The following is an 18,377-nucleotide window of genomic DNA, read 5'->3' as shown; positions in this document are numbered from 1 at the left end:
GCCGGCACGTCACTGTTGTGTGTAAATCGACCCTTACTCAATAGGTTTGTGATAACCTACTGAGTAAGCTGCTTTTTTAGGATTGTTGATATCTCGTTTTGTTCCCATGTTGTTTTTTGAGTGAAAGGTTTTTCAATGTTTGTGGTCATTTTTGCAATGTGCAATTTACAGGAGCAATGACGCAATGTGTAGTTTTGGATGAAACTGAGAAAAACTTTTACAGAAATATTTCAACTTTTGAATCAAGCTTATGGAGGCAATGCTCTAGGTTGTATGCTGTGTTACAAATGATTTACCTGATTCAAAAGTGGCCATCAATCAGTTGAAGATGACCCTTGACCAGGAAGGTCTTTGACTTCAACTATGACACTCATGTCCAGAAAATAAAGGATCTGGTGCATGCAAATTGTCATCTGACTGTCTGAGAACTTGCAGAAGAGGTGGGATCTCAATAGGGCAGTGCTGTGACATTTTAATGGAAAAATTGAACATGCTTTGAGTTGCAGAAAAATTAGTTCCTTGTTTGATGACTGAACTGCAGAAGGAAAATTGAGTGGATATTTGCCTGGAACTTATTCAATAAGCCAATGATGATTAAACATTCATGCAAAGGATCATAATGGATGACAAGTTCAGTTTACGGCTACAACATTTACACAAAAGTTCAATCATCACAGTGGGTTGGCCTGATTCCCAGGCCCTATAATCTCCACACCTGAAAAAAGCACGACAGTTTCTATCTGATGTCAAGGTGGTGATCACTGTTTTTTATATATATATATAAAAAAAACAGTTATATATATATATATATATCAATTGAGTTGTGCACTTTGAATTTTCATCTCAAGGTCAGTTAACTGTCAGTACTATGCAGGTGTCTTGAAACAGTTGCATGAAAAAATTTGCAAAACACCAGAGTTGTGGCAAGACAATTATGGTTCCTTCACCATGACAATGTGCCTGCTTACTCAGCCTTGTCAATTTGCCAGTTTTGTGCCAAAAATCAAATGACTGTCCTTTCTAACCTCCTTACTCCTTGTGATATTTTTTCTTTTTTCTAAAAAATTAAAATCAGTGCTGAAAAGACACTGTTTGACACAATTGATGACATTACAATAAATTTGTCACAAGTATTGAAGGACATTCTGAAAAGCTTACCAGGGCTGCTTTGCAAAGTAGAAACACCACTGGGGTAAGTGGTGTGAATAGAGGAGGGAAGTACTTTGAAGGGAGGACAAGGACCAATAATCTAACTTAAAGAATAAAAATTAAAAAAATAAAGTTTGGTTATTTTTTGAACAGACCTCTTATTTATAATTAACAGAAAAATTATTCAATATGTTAAATATTTGGCTGGTCCCATGAAGCTATAATGCACCGATGTTGCAGTACTTCTCACTGTTGGTCATTCCTTGCAGAAGCCAGTCCGTTAGTAGTGTGCTTGAAGTGCCCCAAAAACATGTGATCATGTTCTTGTCTGCAGATGGAATAATACAAAATTTCTTGGGCTGGGGACACCAAAGAAGCATTTCCAGTAGCTGATGACAGTCTTCCATCCTTTGTCCTTCTGTGCCTGTGTCACATGGAACCCAATGTGTGCACACCTTTTTTGTGTTCAAATCATTGTGAATGATGGTTTGCAGAGTTTTGTCCCCAATGCCTGTCTCATTCTCCAATTCATAAAATGTAATAATGTAAATACTTTCAAATGTTAAGCTTAAATTGTTTAAACGTTTGCCTTGATTATTGCGTTGTTTGCAAAATAGCCACAATTGTAAATTTTTGATTTTTGTATTTTTTTATGTCTAATTTTGCTACTTTGTTTTTTTAATATCGCCGGGTTAGGCGACTCATGTGATCCCCTCTGACTTTACCTTCTATCCTTCCCTTTACTCTCCGACTTTTATTCTTCGCTCCTTTCATTTCTCTAGGGCTAAGTCTGTCAGCAAGACAGACAGCTCTCTTAAACTTTACTATAAATAAATAAAAATTCATGAAATGTTGTGCTTATCAGTCATAACCAATTTAGATAGTCTCAATATTTCTGGGAGTGTACAATGTTGATGGATGACTGGTACTCACATCGTTGTGTACAGTTTCCATGACTCTGGCAAACCCTTTGAACCAGTTGTACATGATCTTCTATGTAGGATCTTCCTAACAACATAATGCAGTTAAATGTATATAAATTTCCAGCTTTGACACCTTCTTTTCACAAAACCCATGCAGTCCATCTTTGTCACGATAGTCATCTTCCATTTTGTCCATGTGTTTCCCTTCTTGCCAAGAGACTTGAGAGATGAACACTATATGCTTTTGTTACACACTCTGGTAGCACCTTACATCTAGCATATGCATTAAATATTAATATCAGTCTTTCACCACCATAAGAGAGTGTGCCAACAGATTGCATAGTATTTGTACAACAAGGCAATTGTAAATTATTTCCAAATGCTCCTCATATTTTACAAATATTTGAGGACTAATATATAACAGTGTGTTTAATTACCACTGAATATTATTTATAATTATCTTTGTTCCTGATTTTAACCATGAACTCCACATCAATAAGTTGATTCTAATTTAGAAATTCTGTCATTTTTTAACTTGTAAATTAGCTTAATAATTTATATAATATACAATAGTCCTGTCTCATAAATTTAAGTAGAAATTTTTAAGTGAATTTATTTCTTAATCTCATGGTTCAAGCTATGTGATATAATTGTTTTATTTTATATGTTTTCTGAAACTACTTGAATTATTTTGACTACTATCATTAGATTTGTAATTTATTTAAAAATTACTGTGTGGTGTATGAAATCATGATATAAAAACTGATGATGATGATATTTTACATTAATTATAAAATTTATAACAAATTGTTTTATTCAAGCAATAGACAGAAAGTTACAATAGTTCAGGAACATTTCCATTTACATACCATGAATTAAAAAAAATAATTTAAACTTAAATTGTTACTTAAATGATTTCTTTGCTATAAGCAAATCTTTCTAAATGGCTGATGCACCAAACTATGAAAAAATATTCTAAATCATTTCAAAAATGATTAAACAATAATAATAAAATAAGAGCATATTATTTGTTTGTTTAGAAATATACAAATTGATATTATTCTCTGATTATTAATTTAATGTGATTAATTAAATAATAATGGTTTCGATTACATACTTGTACCACTAGTTACTATGTTGTACAGTGGAACTAAGAAACTGATTATTATGTTGTTATAGAAATCAAACTTTTTTTGTTAGTAATAAGCGTTTTTAATGAACAAGAGAATCAAAAGTACACATTTATTAAATTTATTTCTGGTAAAAAGTTTTTGTTAATTTAATTCTTACTATTAGTCTTACTTCTCTACATTATAGATCTGTCTGTAATTTTGTTGTTGTAATTTTTTTTTTAGCCCATATAGAATAAAAATATTATCATAAACAAATTAAAATTGTATATGTAATAAATTTAATAATATAATTTTAAGATTTATGTAACTTTTTTAGAAGTTTAAAATTATATTTTAAGTTCTGAAGAGATACTTCTATTTATTGGTCACTGGCAGTTATCATTAATTTTTTTTAATTAATTATATGCTCTTCTATCAATACTTAGCAATTTCTATATTTCTGAAAAGAAGTTTTTATGGATTTCTATCCATTGTATTGTATTGTTTTAAGTAGTTGTATTCTTTATTTCCAGATGAAAATTATAATTTTTCTAACCACTTGAGTCAAATCTTGGTTTGTTTTTATATTTTGTCAAAAATTTATTTTGGTCAGTTACTCTTTCTACCTTCTTATATTCTTCTAAATGCTTATTGATTTTTCTTGCAATCAGAAAAATATATTCTATTTGCTTAATCATATATTTGTTGTAAAGGGAATTTTACATATACAAAATGTTTTAAAATCAGCAGCATTATTTTGTCAGCTTGTCTTTAAAACAGTAATATATTTATTTAAAAAATTTTATTTTTTAGAATTTTTTTCATTCCATTCAGCCTTGAGTTACATTGAAGAGTAGGGATCTCTTAAGATTTTAATACTTTATTTCCTAATATACAGTAAAATCTAGGTTTTAGTGGACAATCTTGGAACTGTAGACTTTGTTGGCTTAGAAACAGTATCCATTTAAAAAAGTATCCACTAAAGAATTTTCATATACATGGGCTGGAAAGAAAATAGTGGCAACATATCTATGTATAACAAACCATTTATTGTAAAAACAGAATAGCATTACATTCCTTTAATATAATCCCTGCCTTATTTATTACCTTCACCTTCTGCCACACATATGGAAGGCAGGCACTGCACACTAGTCGGACTGCTTTGTTTGTTTATCCCTGAATGAGTACCCTACGACGGCCGGATGGCCGAGTGGTAAAGGTGGCAGTCTACCGCTCTGGGGGACCCGGGATCGAATCCGAGTGGGTCGAATAATCCCCAGGAATTTTTCGGGGGTGGTCCGTTCGGATATGTCGGGCCCCGTCCCTCACCACCCAGTCGCCCCATTGTGGGCCTGGCCGAACCCATAATGGGCCTACTAAAAGAGGCCCTCTTAGTGCCCACAGGGCGGAAAGAGTTTAAAAAAAAAAAATGAGTACCCTACTGCTCAAAGAATGGCATCGCTTGTGTGAAAACACTTTTCTCTCAGTGGTTCCTTTAGCTTTTTTTTTTTTTTTTTTTTTTTAACTCTTTTTGCCCTGTGGGCACTAAGAGGGCCTCTTTTAGTAGGCCCATTATGGGTTCGGCCAGGCCCACAATGGGGCGACCGGGTGGTGAGGGACGGGGCCCGACATATCCGAACGGACCACCCCCCGAAAAATTCCTGGGGATTATTCGACCCGTTCGGATTCGATCCCGGGTCCCCCAGAGCGGTAGGCTGCCATCTTAACCGCTCGGCCATCCGGCCGTCTGTTCCTTTAGCTTGGAAAGAGATCTAAGTCATAGGAGCTCGTATCAGGTGAATATGGAGGATGTTCAAGTATTGTACTTCCCATCTCCACTGACCTAACAACTCTTTCACAAGAGCAGCAGTTGTGACAGTAAGTGATGTCATAAAAAAAAAATGGGACCACATGTTTGAAAATTCTGCCATTTCCTCTGTATCACAAGATGATAATGATGCAGGTACTGTACCTACTGTAGTATGCAGCATTCACAATCTAGCCCTGAAAAACTGCACAATAGAGTAACACTCTTTTCACATAAGTCACTATCATCACTTTTACATTCCCAGATACTTGGCAGGGAATAATGGGTGATGTTACTCATTGGAATGGCATTTCAGTTTTGGCTCATAAGATCACATTCACATTTCATCCAATGCAATGATCATACCTTGAAAATATCACTTTAGGATAATCCAATTTGACACCATTAAGTAAGTACTTCATACTTGCCAAAACACAAATTAGGTGTGTTTGGATTGTGGTTAGGTGTGCTAGACAGCTATGCTTTTCCCTCCAAATTTCAGAAATCAATAGTGTACCCTTACTCATTCCTATGGAGTGTGGCAATAGTGTTGCCTCTACTTTCTTTCCAACGCTTACATTTTACAACATCCAGCAATCTTTCAAATAATTGATACTTGATTTCAGTTTGTGAAGAATCTGGTCTAAAATGTTGACGTATATCATCATCATAAGTAACATGTAATCATATAAATTTCCCTGAAGTTTCAAACTTTCTCTTTAACGCAAGCATGTTATTTTCAAAATGATATTTATGGAATAAATGTAATCCATTATATTGCTTGCTTAATAGAGGTTTTGGGAAAGGTAATAAATTTTTCTCTGTCTGCAATAAGCAAGATAATAAGTTTTTTACTGGTTCTTTACTTTTTGTGACAACTTCTGGATTGGTAATTTTAATGGATTTAAAGATCTTTACTACTTTTTGAAAATTATCTTGAATATTTTGGAATAAAGTTGAGAAATCTTAAAAGAGAAAGAAATTGGAATGTTGTGTTAGTTTTTATAAAATGACAAAACTAAAATATTGGTCTAAAAGTAATGGTCTTTCCAAACTATAAGCTTTTTAATTTTAAAACTTACAAAATAAGCTTATAGTTTGGAAAGAAAACTATATAAGAGAAACAACACAATTAAAATTGTTAGTAAAATACAAGAAAAGGTAAAATACATGCTTGACCAAAGCAGTTCTAGATAAATATGGGTATAGATTGAATTTATTGTTAGCCTACTTCATATCAACCAGATAAAAATTATTATGGAATACTTGGTTTTATAAACTGCTTTACATAATATAATGGATTTATTGCCTAATAAAATCGCTTTAATTAAGTTACTGGAGATTACCTTAAGTGTTTTTATGCATTCAAAGGAAAAAGTTTGTTGCTCTAACCCAGAAGTTGTTGTTTACAAATGTTTTTATATAAATCAAAATGTTCTATTCAGGAATGGTGTAAAATAATAAAAAAGTTATAATGCTGCAATTTTACACCATTTTTGAATAGAACATTTTGGTTGCAAAAAATTTTGTATATATCAATCAGTTGCCTCCAGCAAATATAGCTTTTATATTATAAAAGCTATAATGCTGGAGGCAATAGGTTAGGCTTCAATTTTCAAATATACATTTCCACTGTCATCTGTCTGTCTTTTGTTAATCTCCAAAACAGAGTTAGATATACAATCTGGAAACAGTGTTGCCACCTTTTCAAAATTGCTGACCTGGACAGCAGGTCAGGTTTGTTCGAACAGAAGTCCCTGATGCATGCACAATGTTATTTTTGCATGCCAGTTCTAAACTAATATTAAAAACTGGACAGGTGGCAACACTATCTGGAAAGCTTAGGAGCTGGAAGCCCCACTTAACTGTATACAAACTTCTAAACCAGAAGTTGTATGATTTCAATTCAAAATTTTTTTGAGAACAGAGTTAGATAGATGACTAGCATGACTTTATTATTATCAGCAGAAATATGATGTACAGGGACAAGATCCAGACCAAGTATGGAAAACTTAGGGGCAGGAGACCCAGATTAACTATATATGAATTTCTGGTTTGGACCAGAAGTCACGTGATTTTTTTAAATTGAAAGATGGTTAAAAATTGCAACCTGACATTGTGACGATGTCACAATAAATAACTGCGTACAAATACCATCTTAAATTTTGTCTTCAGTACTTTCAAAGCAGACTTTACTAAATTATTTTTCTAACAGAAAACTTGTCTTTTACTTAATAATTAATAAGACAGATACAGATGCTCTGTTGAATTAGAGATATTGTAGCTATACTTTGTTTTTCTTTCTTATTACAAAAAACTTAAGTCCAAACAATTGCCAAATTATATTGGGCTATATTACTAGTATTATTATTAACTGCTAAGTAATTTGATACTATTTACTTAGAGGCTGCCATCTATTGCTAAATTATTAAATTTAGCAATAGAAGGTCCTGGAAGAAAAAATCAACCCAAAGTAGGAATTGAACCTGAACTCTTGCAATTAGCAGTTAGTTAATAATAGTAATAATATAGCCTGATACAATCCAGCAATTATTTGGCTTTAATATATAACTAATGGGTTTGGATGTTGGATGAGTGTTTCCTCTTTCTCAAACATTTTGATTCCCTTGACTGGGATATCTGCATATCCCACATGATACTGCATTGAGAGACTCCTCCTTTATACTTTTGGATAATAATTTTCCTGATTGGTTCTAATACTGCCTTATCTCTCACCATTTTTCACAGACATTAATATGAACTGCTAAAGGTGTCTTGTCTGTCATATGCAAGATATGTGACTTAAGAAAAACACAAAGAGAAATTCTAGAAAATTCTCCAAAAAGTGTTTCTGAACAAACTTAATTTCAATGTGTTGCCAAGCAGTTCCAATATTTGCATAGCTATATATTCCAAACTAATGAAATCCAAGATAGTAAGTTAATGGAATGAACTTGTTTATTTACAAAAGGAATTATTTATAGCACTTGGTTTATGTATGCAAGAGTTTTTAAGTTTATGTAAATTTATGAAAGTGTGAATGGTGAATAAAGTTCATTGCAGGTGGGGTTGTAATTTTATATTATTCTGACTGTGGGCCCCCTAGAGTTTGCTCTAGATCCCCAAATGTTGATTTTTGACCTGTATTCCTTGGTTCTCCATACTACTTGATAACAAAGACAGATAATTGTAAATATAATTGAATTTTTGCTTGTAAAAATCCAATTTTTCAAAAAGTTATTTTTAAGTTTAGAAAATCCAATAACAGAAATAACAGAGAGGTATATAGGGGCAACGACAAGAATGCTCGCTTGCTGTATCGCAGAACATCAGGAGGATATAAACAAAGGAAGACAAACCACAGAGCTCACCAAAAAAGTTCTACAGAAGGGCTATAACCTGCTATGGTCAAAAACAGCATTGCTCAAGCACTGTAATAGTAGAAGGATTACATTTATTTGGGAAGTGCTCCTCACAATGACCTCAGACGCATGCAACATCCCCGCCCTCGACTTACCCGAAATATGGGTTACTTTATACCAGTGTCTAAACAACTAAACATGCCGAGAGTTGCACAATTAGCATTATTGCTCCTCAACACATGCGCTGCCAGTCGCGTGGATTTAAAATCTTTCGAATGCCTGCAAAAGCTTGTTGCACATTACCAACAAAATTACCGAATGTTAAATTTAATAATTGCCAAGAAATTTTCCATTTTCTACTTGGAACACTGCACATTCTATTTCTTCAAATTTATTCTTTTTTGCCTGAGGACAACGAACTTATAATCGTCAAAAGTACTTGCGAGATAAGAAAAATTGTGTTAACGCTGAGCTCAGTGCTAATTATCAAGAGGCTATACAATTTTGGCGTGAGTTTTTATTTATCTATTTCCATTTAAAATTTTTATTACTATAGGCCTTCTACCACTTTGTCAGTCATAAAATGTTGCTCGTGTTGTAAATAAAAAAATACTTGTTTTCATTTGACTGTTATGTATGGATATTTACCTCCAGGGCTGTCAAGAGAGATGATAGGATAAAATTTCCTCAGCCTGGACATCATCTCATAATTTTTTTTGTGTGTGCTATTGTAATATAAAATGTTTAACAATAACTATTATTCTTTATTTTGTAAATAGTAATATATTCACGAAAAAGTCAATTTTCAAATAAATTATTTACTTAGGATCCATGTAAATTTTTTTATTCAGCCCCAGCAATGTCTGTCTCTTGACTTTCCTACTTACCTCTTGTCATCATGCCTAGGATAGAATAATTTTAAAATAAAAAAAAGGAAAACTATTACTTTTAGTTACAGTTTAATGTTTAAAGATTTGAGCATGGTGAAAGTAAAACTAAGATTGGAAGAGGGTGCATACCATTGAAGCCTAGCTACAGTATTTTGGCCAGAGCAGATATGATGAAGGTAAAGTTGCATCCACATCTATAAGTATACAATTTACACAAATTTGAAGTATAATTGAAGCATTCTAAGTAAAGATGCCTAAGTAAATTTTTATATTTTCAAGAACTCCTAAAAAAAACATTTTTTTGCATGAGGCTTGTTATGAAGTGAGTAAAGTGTAAATGTTAAATACACTTGAGTGAAGTGCTTAGTTTTATCAAGGGGAAAATTTATATCCATAAAACTATTTGTTATGCATAATAAAACATGTAACTGAAATAGTTATCTAAGTGTACTTAAGTACCTTATTCCATAGAATTCCTCAATTTTGGATGTAATAAGATATTTTAATTATTTGGCTGGAAGACCGTAGTCAGAAGTGAATTCCAATTGGTACCAATAATAAAGCTCATAATATATATTTATAACATATATATGAAACATTTCTCTATAAATATGATTCAGCTATTCAAATTATTTCCATGTTTCTAATTATTGCTTTATGGAATTGTACAGTGTATTTAATTATATTTTATTTTGAAACAATAAAAAATTCATCTAACATATACACAAGATTATAATTATTATATTTATTTCTGTATTGTTTAAAAGTCTATTCATGCAAATTGGTGACAATTCTATGTCAGTGATATGTGTCCAATCAGTTTGATTGATCCAAATCATACATGTCTTGGCAATAAACAGACATCTGTGCTGTGTGATCAGTGTCATGTCAGTAATATTCAAGATGGCAAAGTTCAAAGACACAGAATTGGCAATAATTATCATAATTTTGAATGACGAGAAAATACATCAGAAGAAAAGTGGGTAAATTAGAAAGAATATTTGAGTCAATTCAATAAGCTGTTAGTTGCCAGGTTGTCATGCAAAATTACCTAGTGATGAAAAACTCCAGAAATCAAAGATTAGTTAGCTGGTTCAGAAAAGTTAAATATTTTTATATTTTATCATATTTATTTTTTATATACTTGTAAAAATGTTTAAATATTATTTTATTAATTTAACACACTATACTTAGAAAGCATTTTTATATAAAATATAGAAAATAATTATATATACAAGTAGACAACTACACAAAGCAAAACAGTGTCAGAAAAAAATCAAAAATATTGTTGGAGATATTTTAAATCACAGTATGGATACTGATCAGATACTGAAGGCACTGTACCAGTCATTTTTGAATATTTTCAATCAAATTCAAGGCAATATTTTTTATCACTGGCACTGATGATATTTCGTGGAACTGAGTAGATACATCGTCGATATGCGTGACTAGACTTTCATGTCTGATTAATCTATATACTGAATTTTAATTGTTTGGTATAGTTAGATATTGACTATTTTTATTATTTAAAATAATAATATAAACTTTGCTATATTATAATAATAAAAATTTAAAAGAAATATTTTTGAAAACAGTTACCATATATTTCCACAGATAAGACGAGGTATAAATTTTCGTTGAAGTTTAATAGTTTTAGCATATATCTGTCCTATAAGACGAACCCTAAACTATCAATGGTCTATGAATTTAGTTTAGATCAGAGATCATCATCTGGATGATAATACTATATAGTGTATATGGAATTATGTCCTATTCATAATTTTTCAAATAAACAAATTTTATTTTCTGCCTTGCTATTGTTGCAAACATTTGCACTTATTTGGGCGTTTGGGTAATGACCTCGACTATTCACAAAACATCATATGGGTTATTCTATTTTGTAGACATGCCCTACTCTTTACTAGTAAATAATTACGATTTGTCCGTTTTTTATAATGGTTTTAATTTATATAAATTTCAATCTAATTTTTTTGTATCTGTCCTATAAGACGACCTTGGATTTTGGGGGCCTTTTTTATGATTCAACTGTTGTCTTATCTGCAGAAATATATGGTATATCAAAACAATAGTTTTAAGCAGATCAATGTTGAAAAATATATATTAAAAAAAAAAGAAAACATTATAATTATTATAAATTAGCAATTTTGCTTTTATGTATTTTTTTACATCAATTTGTTTAAAACTATTACACTTTATTCACGTGCATTGTCCACTGGGTAGTGGATATATTTTACTTTTTCAATATAAATGCTGTTATTTGAAGATACTATTACATACATACATTTTATAAAAAGAAGTTATTACAATAAAAAATATTTATATAAATTTGAATATCTGAAAATTTTAATACAAATTATTTTTTTATAATCAGCTACAAAAATGTTAACAGCAAATATGTTAAGTACTGATCAACCAGGACAACAAAATGTAATATATGCAACTACACCATATTCTGGTCAAGTAAGTTTATTTTTTATGATTCATAATAGATTAAATAAATGAGTTTTTATTACGGTATAACATTAGTATGAGGAGGGACTCCAAAAAAAAGGGAATTTATTTATAAAAAAAATAATTTATTTATTTATTACATATTCAAATTTTAGTCACCTTTAAAGTACTCTATTTGATGCAATGCACTTATCCAGACATTTTTTTTCCATTGCTCAAGATAGTTTTTGAATTCATTAATTTTGATGACTTTTAGTGCTTCTGCCATTTTTTGTTTCATCTCTTCCACAGTGGAAGATCTTTTCTCTTTATGGACTTTTTTTCATCCAGGAGAACAAAAGAAACTTGCACTGTGAGTGAGATTGGGTGAATAGAGAGGGTGAAGCACAGGGGTCATACTTTTTTATAAAAAACTGCTGAACACTCAGTATGGTAAGGGCAGGAGCAATGTTGTAGTGGAAAACCCAGTCACCTGTTTGCCATAACTTGGGACATTTATTCTACAAACCTTGATGTGACCTTTTCAAAACTTTCAGATAAAAACTCTGGATAAGCATTTGACCCAGAAGAACAAATTCCAAATGCACAATCCCTCTCACATGAAAGAAACAGATATGGAAATGTGCTTAAAAAGTCTCAAAAAAGGTTCACTGTTGCAAAATCTAGCTTTTCACAACAATGCCATCTAGTAAACTGATGTGCATGGGTTCATTGAACACTCACCTAGCATGGAAAGCTTGTACTAGAAGGACCCATCCATCCAGAAGAGAATTCAGGTTTTTTTGAGTACCCTCTTGTAATTACAAATTAAGTTTACTGTTTATTGACAAGACTATGTCTTGTTTATAAAATCGTACATCCTGCTGTCTTATCAGCTTAGAGGTATGAAGGACTTCGTGTCAGGAGTTGAAATTTGGCACAGGGTATTAGGTGCCCAAATCGTGTGCATAAAATAAACCAGACTTGTAGGTAGTCAGGGGACCGAGAACCGAAACACAATAAAATACAAAATGGTGGCACTCTCTACAAACAGGCAGTGGTGCGAGATTTGCACATGCGTTACTCGTTGGTAAGTTAGAAATACAAATATTGGGAAATCGAATTTTGACAAACACGTGCATTGGGAAATTTGAAAAGCAAATGTTGCTAAATTGAATTTTGACAAACGAATCTTTGAAAAAAACCGTCCCGTGTTATTCCCCACACATTTCTGGTCACCACATGCTAACCTCGACCGATTGACTGGAGATATCTCATTTCATCGTCAGAACTTTTTGAAACTAGATGGCGCATCATTATAATTTTATATTAAAACTAACTTCTGAAATAGAATTATTTTTTCTTTTTACATCTATTTATATATATATATATATATATATGTATTAATATATATATTTTGTTTGTGCAAAATAAAAAAATAATTGCAAACGATACAATAGCCACCATTATTTTTTTCAAAAACTGGGAAATTTTTGCATTGACAAAAATTCAACTTGGGGCGTCACGTAACGGAGAGAAATTTCAACATTCGATAGGTTAATTTCAATGAAAATGCATCATGGAAGACCTCGTGGTCGTGGTTATGGCAGGTGAAGTTTGAATGATTGCGCTCAAAACCAGCAATACCAAAGATGATTGGAGAATGAAAATGAGATCCACCCTGAGCATCGAAGTGATCCCGCTTAGTAGTGAGAATTTGAGACATAGTCTTGTCCCAAATACAGCTTTGCCATTTTACTTGTTTACAGAAAAAAGTGAGTGTTAAACATACAGTATAGTCTACTAAAAGGAGGTAGAGTAAATCAGTGTATGATCAATTTCATGTGTTGATTTTATTTACTCCTTTGATCATGTCCAAGTATTCATTTGATAAGGAGCTTAATTTGTTCAGAATTAAACAAGAGCAAAAATCTAGTATTACTGAGATATAATTTTGTGTTATTTATATAGTAGCTAGATAATACTATATTATTTATAAGTCATCCCAGTTTCTGTTATAAATAGATCTAAATTTTAATATACAGCTATATTTTAGGACTGTGGAGTCAAAGTTGGAAACAAATTTATTGCTAGAGGAGTTGGAGCTGGTAAAAATGGAATTACTCTGATTCCTTTTTTTATGTACTTTATATTAGGAGATTAACACTCCTATTATACTTTATCTTGCATTAGAAGAACCTCCTGTAATGTAAGATCTTATTTTATGATAATTCCCCTATTTCGTGGTTTATACAAATTAGACAAGACAACTCCATGAGAAACTAAGGAACAAATGATGATAAAAGGATTGAGTATAATTTTTTTCAGAATCCATACAAAAATATCAATTTTTTTTTGTTTGGATTCCAACAATGAGATATATGGTTCTGGAAAATGTTTAAATTTTGATTTTAAAAAATTACACTCCTTAATCCTTCTAGCAGCATTTGTTCTTTAGTTTTATGATCTTTCTTTGCATCTTTTCAGAAATTTATGTTGAAGTACAGTACATTCTCTGTTGTTAGCTAATTCTAAATTTTTATTGTCAAAAAAGATCCATACAAAATGGCTAAGACAACTCATGTTAAATCTAATATTTTTTTAAATATTTTATTATAACCACAGATAGAAAACATTTTGTATGTGTTTCAATGTGTGGTTGAAGATGATGTGATAATGAAAAACTCTGTGGAAAAAAAGACACTTTCAGTTGTTTCAGTAGGAATGCCTGGTGATTCACTTGGTAGTGAAGATTCCAAGTTAGGAGTTGGACCTTCTAAAATTCCGAGTCAGAGTTGGGCTTGGTCTACCAATTCCATAGCCTTAATATATAATATACACACACACATTATAGAATAAAAAGTTGATTTTTTTTAATCATATCTGTGTAGAGAAGAATTGTGAGGTGTGTTGTTTACAGATTATTGTAGTTTTGATTAGTAAAGATAGAGAGAAAATTGGTAAAAGAGCTAGAAAATGTTAGGAATAGTTTAGAGAATGTGAATTAAAAATAATTAATAAGAACAAAACAGTTGATCTATTGATGAGATCAGATCAACTGATTTAGGTGTAACTGTCAGAAATAGGGAAGGCTTAAAGATAAAATGGTTATAAAGTTAAATAAATGTAGAATAAAAAGAAAGGCAGGCTTACAGGTTTCTTTGCAATATGAGAATTCTAAATATATTAAAAGGGAAATTATACAGAATGATAATTAGGCTAGTTTGATATACAAATACATATAAGAATTAAGAAACATTAGACTAAGAAGATGCAGATAGTTGAGATGAGAATGCTTAGATCAGTGGTTCTCAAACACTTTTAGGATTTCTTGCATGACTGTCTCTTTACAATTTTTTAGATTGCTCGCGGACCCTTTAAAAGTAATAATTAACATATAAGCTACTGTTACCAAAACATTTTTTGACAAACAATTATTTATTCAGAAAATGGCAAATCTTAGTCATCAAATGTATATTCAGTGGGATGGGTGCATCTGCTTTGCCTGAACAAATGATATAATCAATTATAGATTTACCAGAATGGGATAAAAAAGTGTATTCAGCAGGACAATCGCCATTTAATCTACCATTCATAGTATAAAGATCATTGTCTTGGACAAAATCAAGTAAAATTAGACTGTCTAAATTAGTTGTTTTATCCTTGGATTTTCTAATATTATTTATCATTACTACTTTTATATTTCGTGTCCATTTCTTCGCCTATTCAGGCGTTTACATCACCACCTATAAACTAAAAATTAATAATGTTCAATTTCTGAGCCATAATGTTTTGAATTTCATATACAGTAGAGCATCGTTTATCCGAAAGCCGGTCATCTAAAACGTCGGTTAACCAAAAGCTTTCCAGTTGGACATCGATGAAAATTCAATGCGAAGCGACACACAGTGGAGAAAAATTTCAACATGGGATAGATTAATATATTTTTTCGTACATAATGGGTTATCCGAACAACCCCAGTCCCCAATTGATTCAGATAAACGACGCTCTACTGTAATTTAGTTTATTTTATCTGTTATTGGCAAGAAGTATATGAGTATAACTCCCAAACATGATTCTCCCCAAACTGATCTAAAACACTATCCAAGTTCTATTTCTACAAATATATATTTATCTTCTATTTTACATGATTTCAACTCACCTAGATGTTTTCTTATTAAAAGCAATAATCCTCCAGCAGGGCGACCAAATCTACTTGATCTCTTAGCTTTACTTTCTATCACTATAAATTGTCATTCCAAATATTCTTTATCTTTTATTTTCAAATTAATTATCCAAGTTTCTGTAAGACCAATAATGTAATTAACTCTCATGAATTTGTGAAAGGTACTTTTGTATATTTTTGCTTGTAGCCCTTGAATATTCCAAAGGCTAATTAATACTTTAGATTTGTTGCTCATGGTAGTTAAACCTAAATTAGGGAATTCAAATAAGTTAACCTTATTTTCAGTAGGATACCATATATTGCAATCTTGGTTATTATCCTCTTCTATTTTTCTTATTAATTTATTGTGAATATCGAAAGAACCCACAATATCAAAAGGAATTTTTGAAGTCATGGCTGGTGTCCTACTTGTTCTTAAAAACCTGTTAGTTGGATAACTTTATCTAAATTGAGATTATTTCGAATTTTTAAAATATCGTTTAAGATGATTTTAAAATATGACACAAAAAAATTAAATGTATATTAACATTTTAAATTAATATTTCTTTTTGAATTTTTTAGAAATTCAATGAAAAACAATAGCAATGTGTTTGAAATAATTTTCTCAATTTGTTGCTTCTAGAAAGTTTTCCTATTTTATGTTTTGGGTTGATATTTTAAAACGTTTTTTTTTGTAAATAGAAAATTAAATATTCAAAAATTTTTCAAAAAAGTTAAAATATTAATATATTATTTAACTGGATGTAACCAAGTAATTGAAGTAGATTATTATTATTAGCTTTACTTTAAAGATTATAATAATAATGATTTTTTTTCTTGTAGATTGCCCAACAAATCCATTTCGGGTGAAGAATTTCATAAGCTGAAGTACAACCAACAAACATAGCATTATAAATGTCTAGTTTTTATTCATCATTTTCTCAAAATATAGAATCATGTCATTTGTGAAGTATCATAAGAACTCATGTTGGTAACATTGATCATTTCATTGTTGATGGTGTAATTTTTACTCATTCCAGTTTGGGTGAAAGTAAATGGCTTTTTAAAATTCTTGTATTATATTTTTATCAGTTATAATACAAACATTTAACTATTTATGATGAGATATTGTGCAATCACATTTTATAATTGCTACCAAATAAAGGGGGAAAAGAGGAGTGATTTAAATATGTTAAAATAACTTAAATAATAAAGAAAAAGATTTTTGTTTATACAAATAATGATAAAGAAGAAGTTTTTATAGTTTTATATTTACATTTTATAAACAAAATGCAAAAGTTACTAAATTTTGCAAAATGCAATTGCAACCTGTTCTTTACTGTGAAATTGTTAAATTAATAGAAATTGCAATAATAAATATTTCATATTGACATGATTTGTTTTCTGCAAAAAATGCTATTTAAAAATTATATTAAAAAAAAACTTGCTTAATGAATTTGTTGTATATAATTTTGGTTTGAAAACAGTTTATTGTAATGTCATATCACAGAATGAAAAAGTTGGCATCTATAGTATTTCTTTTTCATTACATAATTATTTGTATAAAAGTTCTCAGTTTTTTAATTAAATCTAACTTATGTATTGAGAATTTTTATTGTGCAAAATACTCGAAATAAAACAAATTTCATATTCATTTTACACGCAGCTATAATAAATTAATGTTAAAAAACTTATAAATGTGATTTATATTCAGAACAATATTTATTTAATATCAAATTTAGTATAACTAAGAAGATATTTACAGCACTTAGTCACAAATTTATAATTTTATTTTAGTTATAACAATTATAATAATAATAATAATAATAATAATAATCACCATAAAATCTGTTGAAATTTCAAATGTATAAAATGTATAAAAGATTAATGCTGCCTTACGTAAATACAATAAATATTGTCAATTATCACCCAAATCTTACTGCTATCAAAGCATTTTAAAGACTAAATTTTATTTAAATGTAAAATTTTAAATGATTTGATACATATAATTTAATTAAAATTTAGAATTATTCATGAAAATTGACCGAAACTTTATTGTCTATATATATTCATACATACATTATGCAATATTGTATACTGTATGTTGTTTATATACAAATAACATGAAATACTTAGAAATAAAATAAATGTTAAATAGCCAAATAAATTTATTAATAATTTATGATTTCAGTTATAATTATGTAAATAAATAGATGATTTCGTTTTTAAAATTTTATATTCTCTCTCTCTCTCTCTCAATAGCTGAAATCTTTTAATTAGTTTATATGATTACATGAAATTAATTTAAAATGATACAGAAATGCATTGTATCAAATTTTGTTTTATAACACATTCAGACTAATAGAAACGATTCAGAAAGTATAATTTAATAAATTATTTTGCCCAATATATATCCATAGATTGTTGTTTCAGAATTCTAAAATACACCAGATTTAATATATTATTTTGTAAACTTTTGGAAATTAATGATCCAAATTAGTTGTAAAACATATTAATT

At 30.2% G+C, this 18,377-nt stretch overlaps 1 protein-coding gene across 2 annotated transcripts in view; it reads left to right on the top strand.

Annotated features, from left to right (window-relative positions):
* The window catches only part of Nf-YB (nuclear factor Y-box B), a 51,866-nt gene extending 34,938 nt beyond the window's left edge, over positions 1–16,928 (top strand). For both annotated transcript variants that reach the window (XM_067273027.1, XM_067273029.1), the window contains 2 exons: positions 11,636–11,724; positions 16,703–16,928. In XM_067273027.1, coding sequence (XP_067129128.1) covers positions 11,636–11,724; positions 16,703–16,729 — 116 coding nt within the window. In that variant the 3' untranslated portion in view covers positions 16,730–16,928. The remainder of the gene's footprint in view (positions 1–11,635; positions 11,725–16,702) is intronic.
* The last annotated feature ends 1,449 nt before the right edge of the window (positions 16,929–18,377 follow it).

Source organism: Centruroides vittatus, unplaced genomic scaffold, assembly GCF_030686945.1.
Source record: "Centruroides vittatus isolate TY-2023 unplaced genomic scaffold, ASM3068694v2 contig_460, whole genome shotgun sequence".
In the NCBI taxonomy this organism is placed as follows: Eukaryota; Metazoa; Arthropoda; class Arachnida; order Scorpiones; family Buthidae; genus Centruroides; species Centruroides vittatus.
Note: the sequence above shows the minus strand (reverse complement) of the source record. Positions and strands in the feature narration are given on the sequence as shown.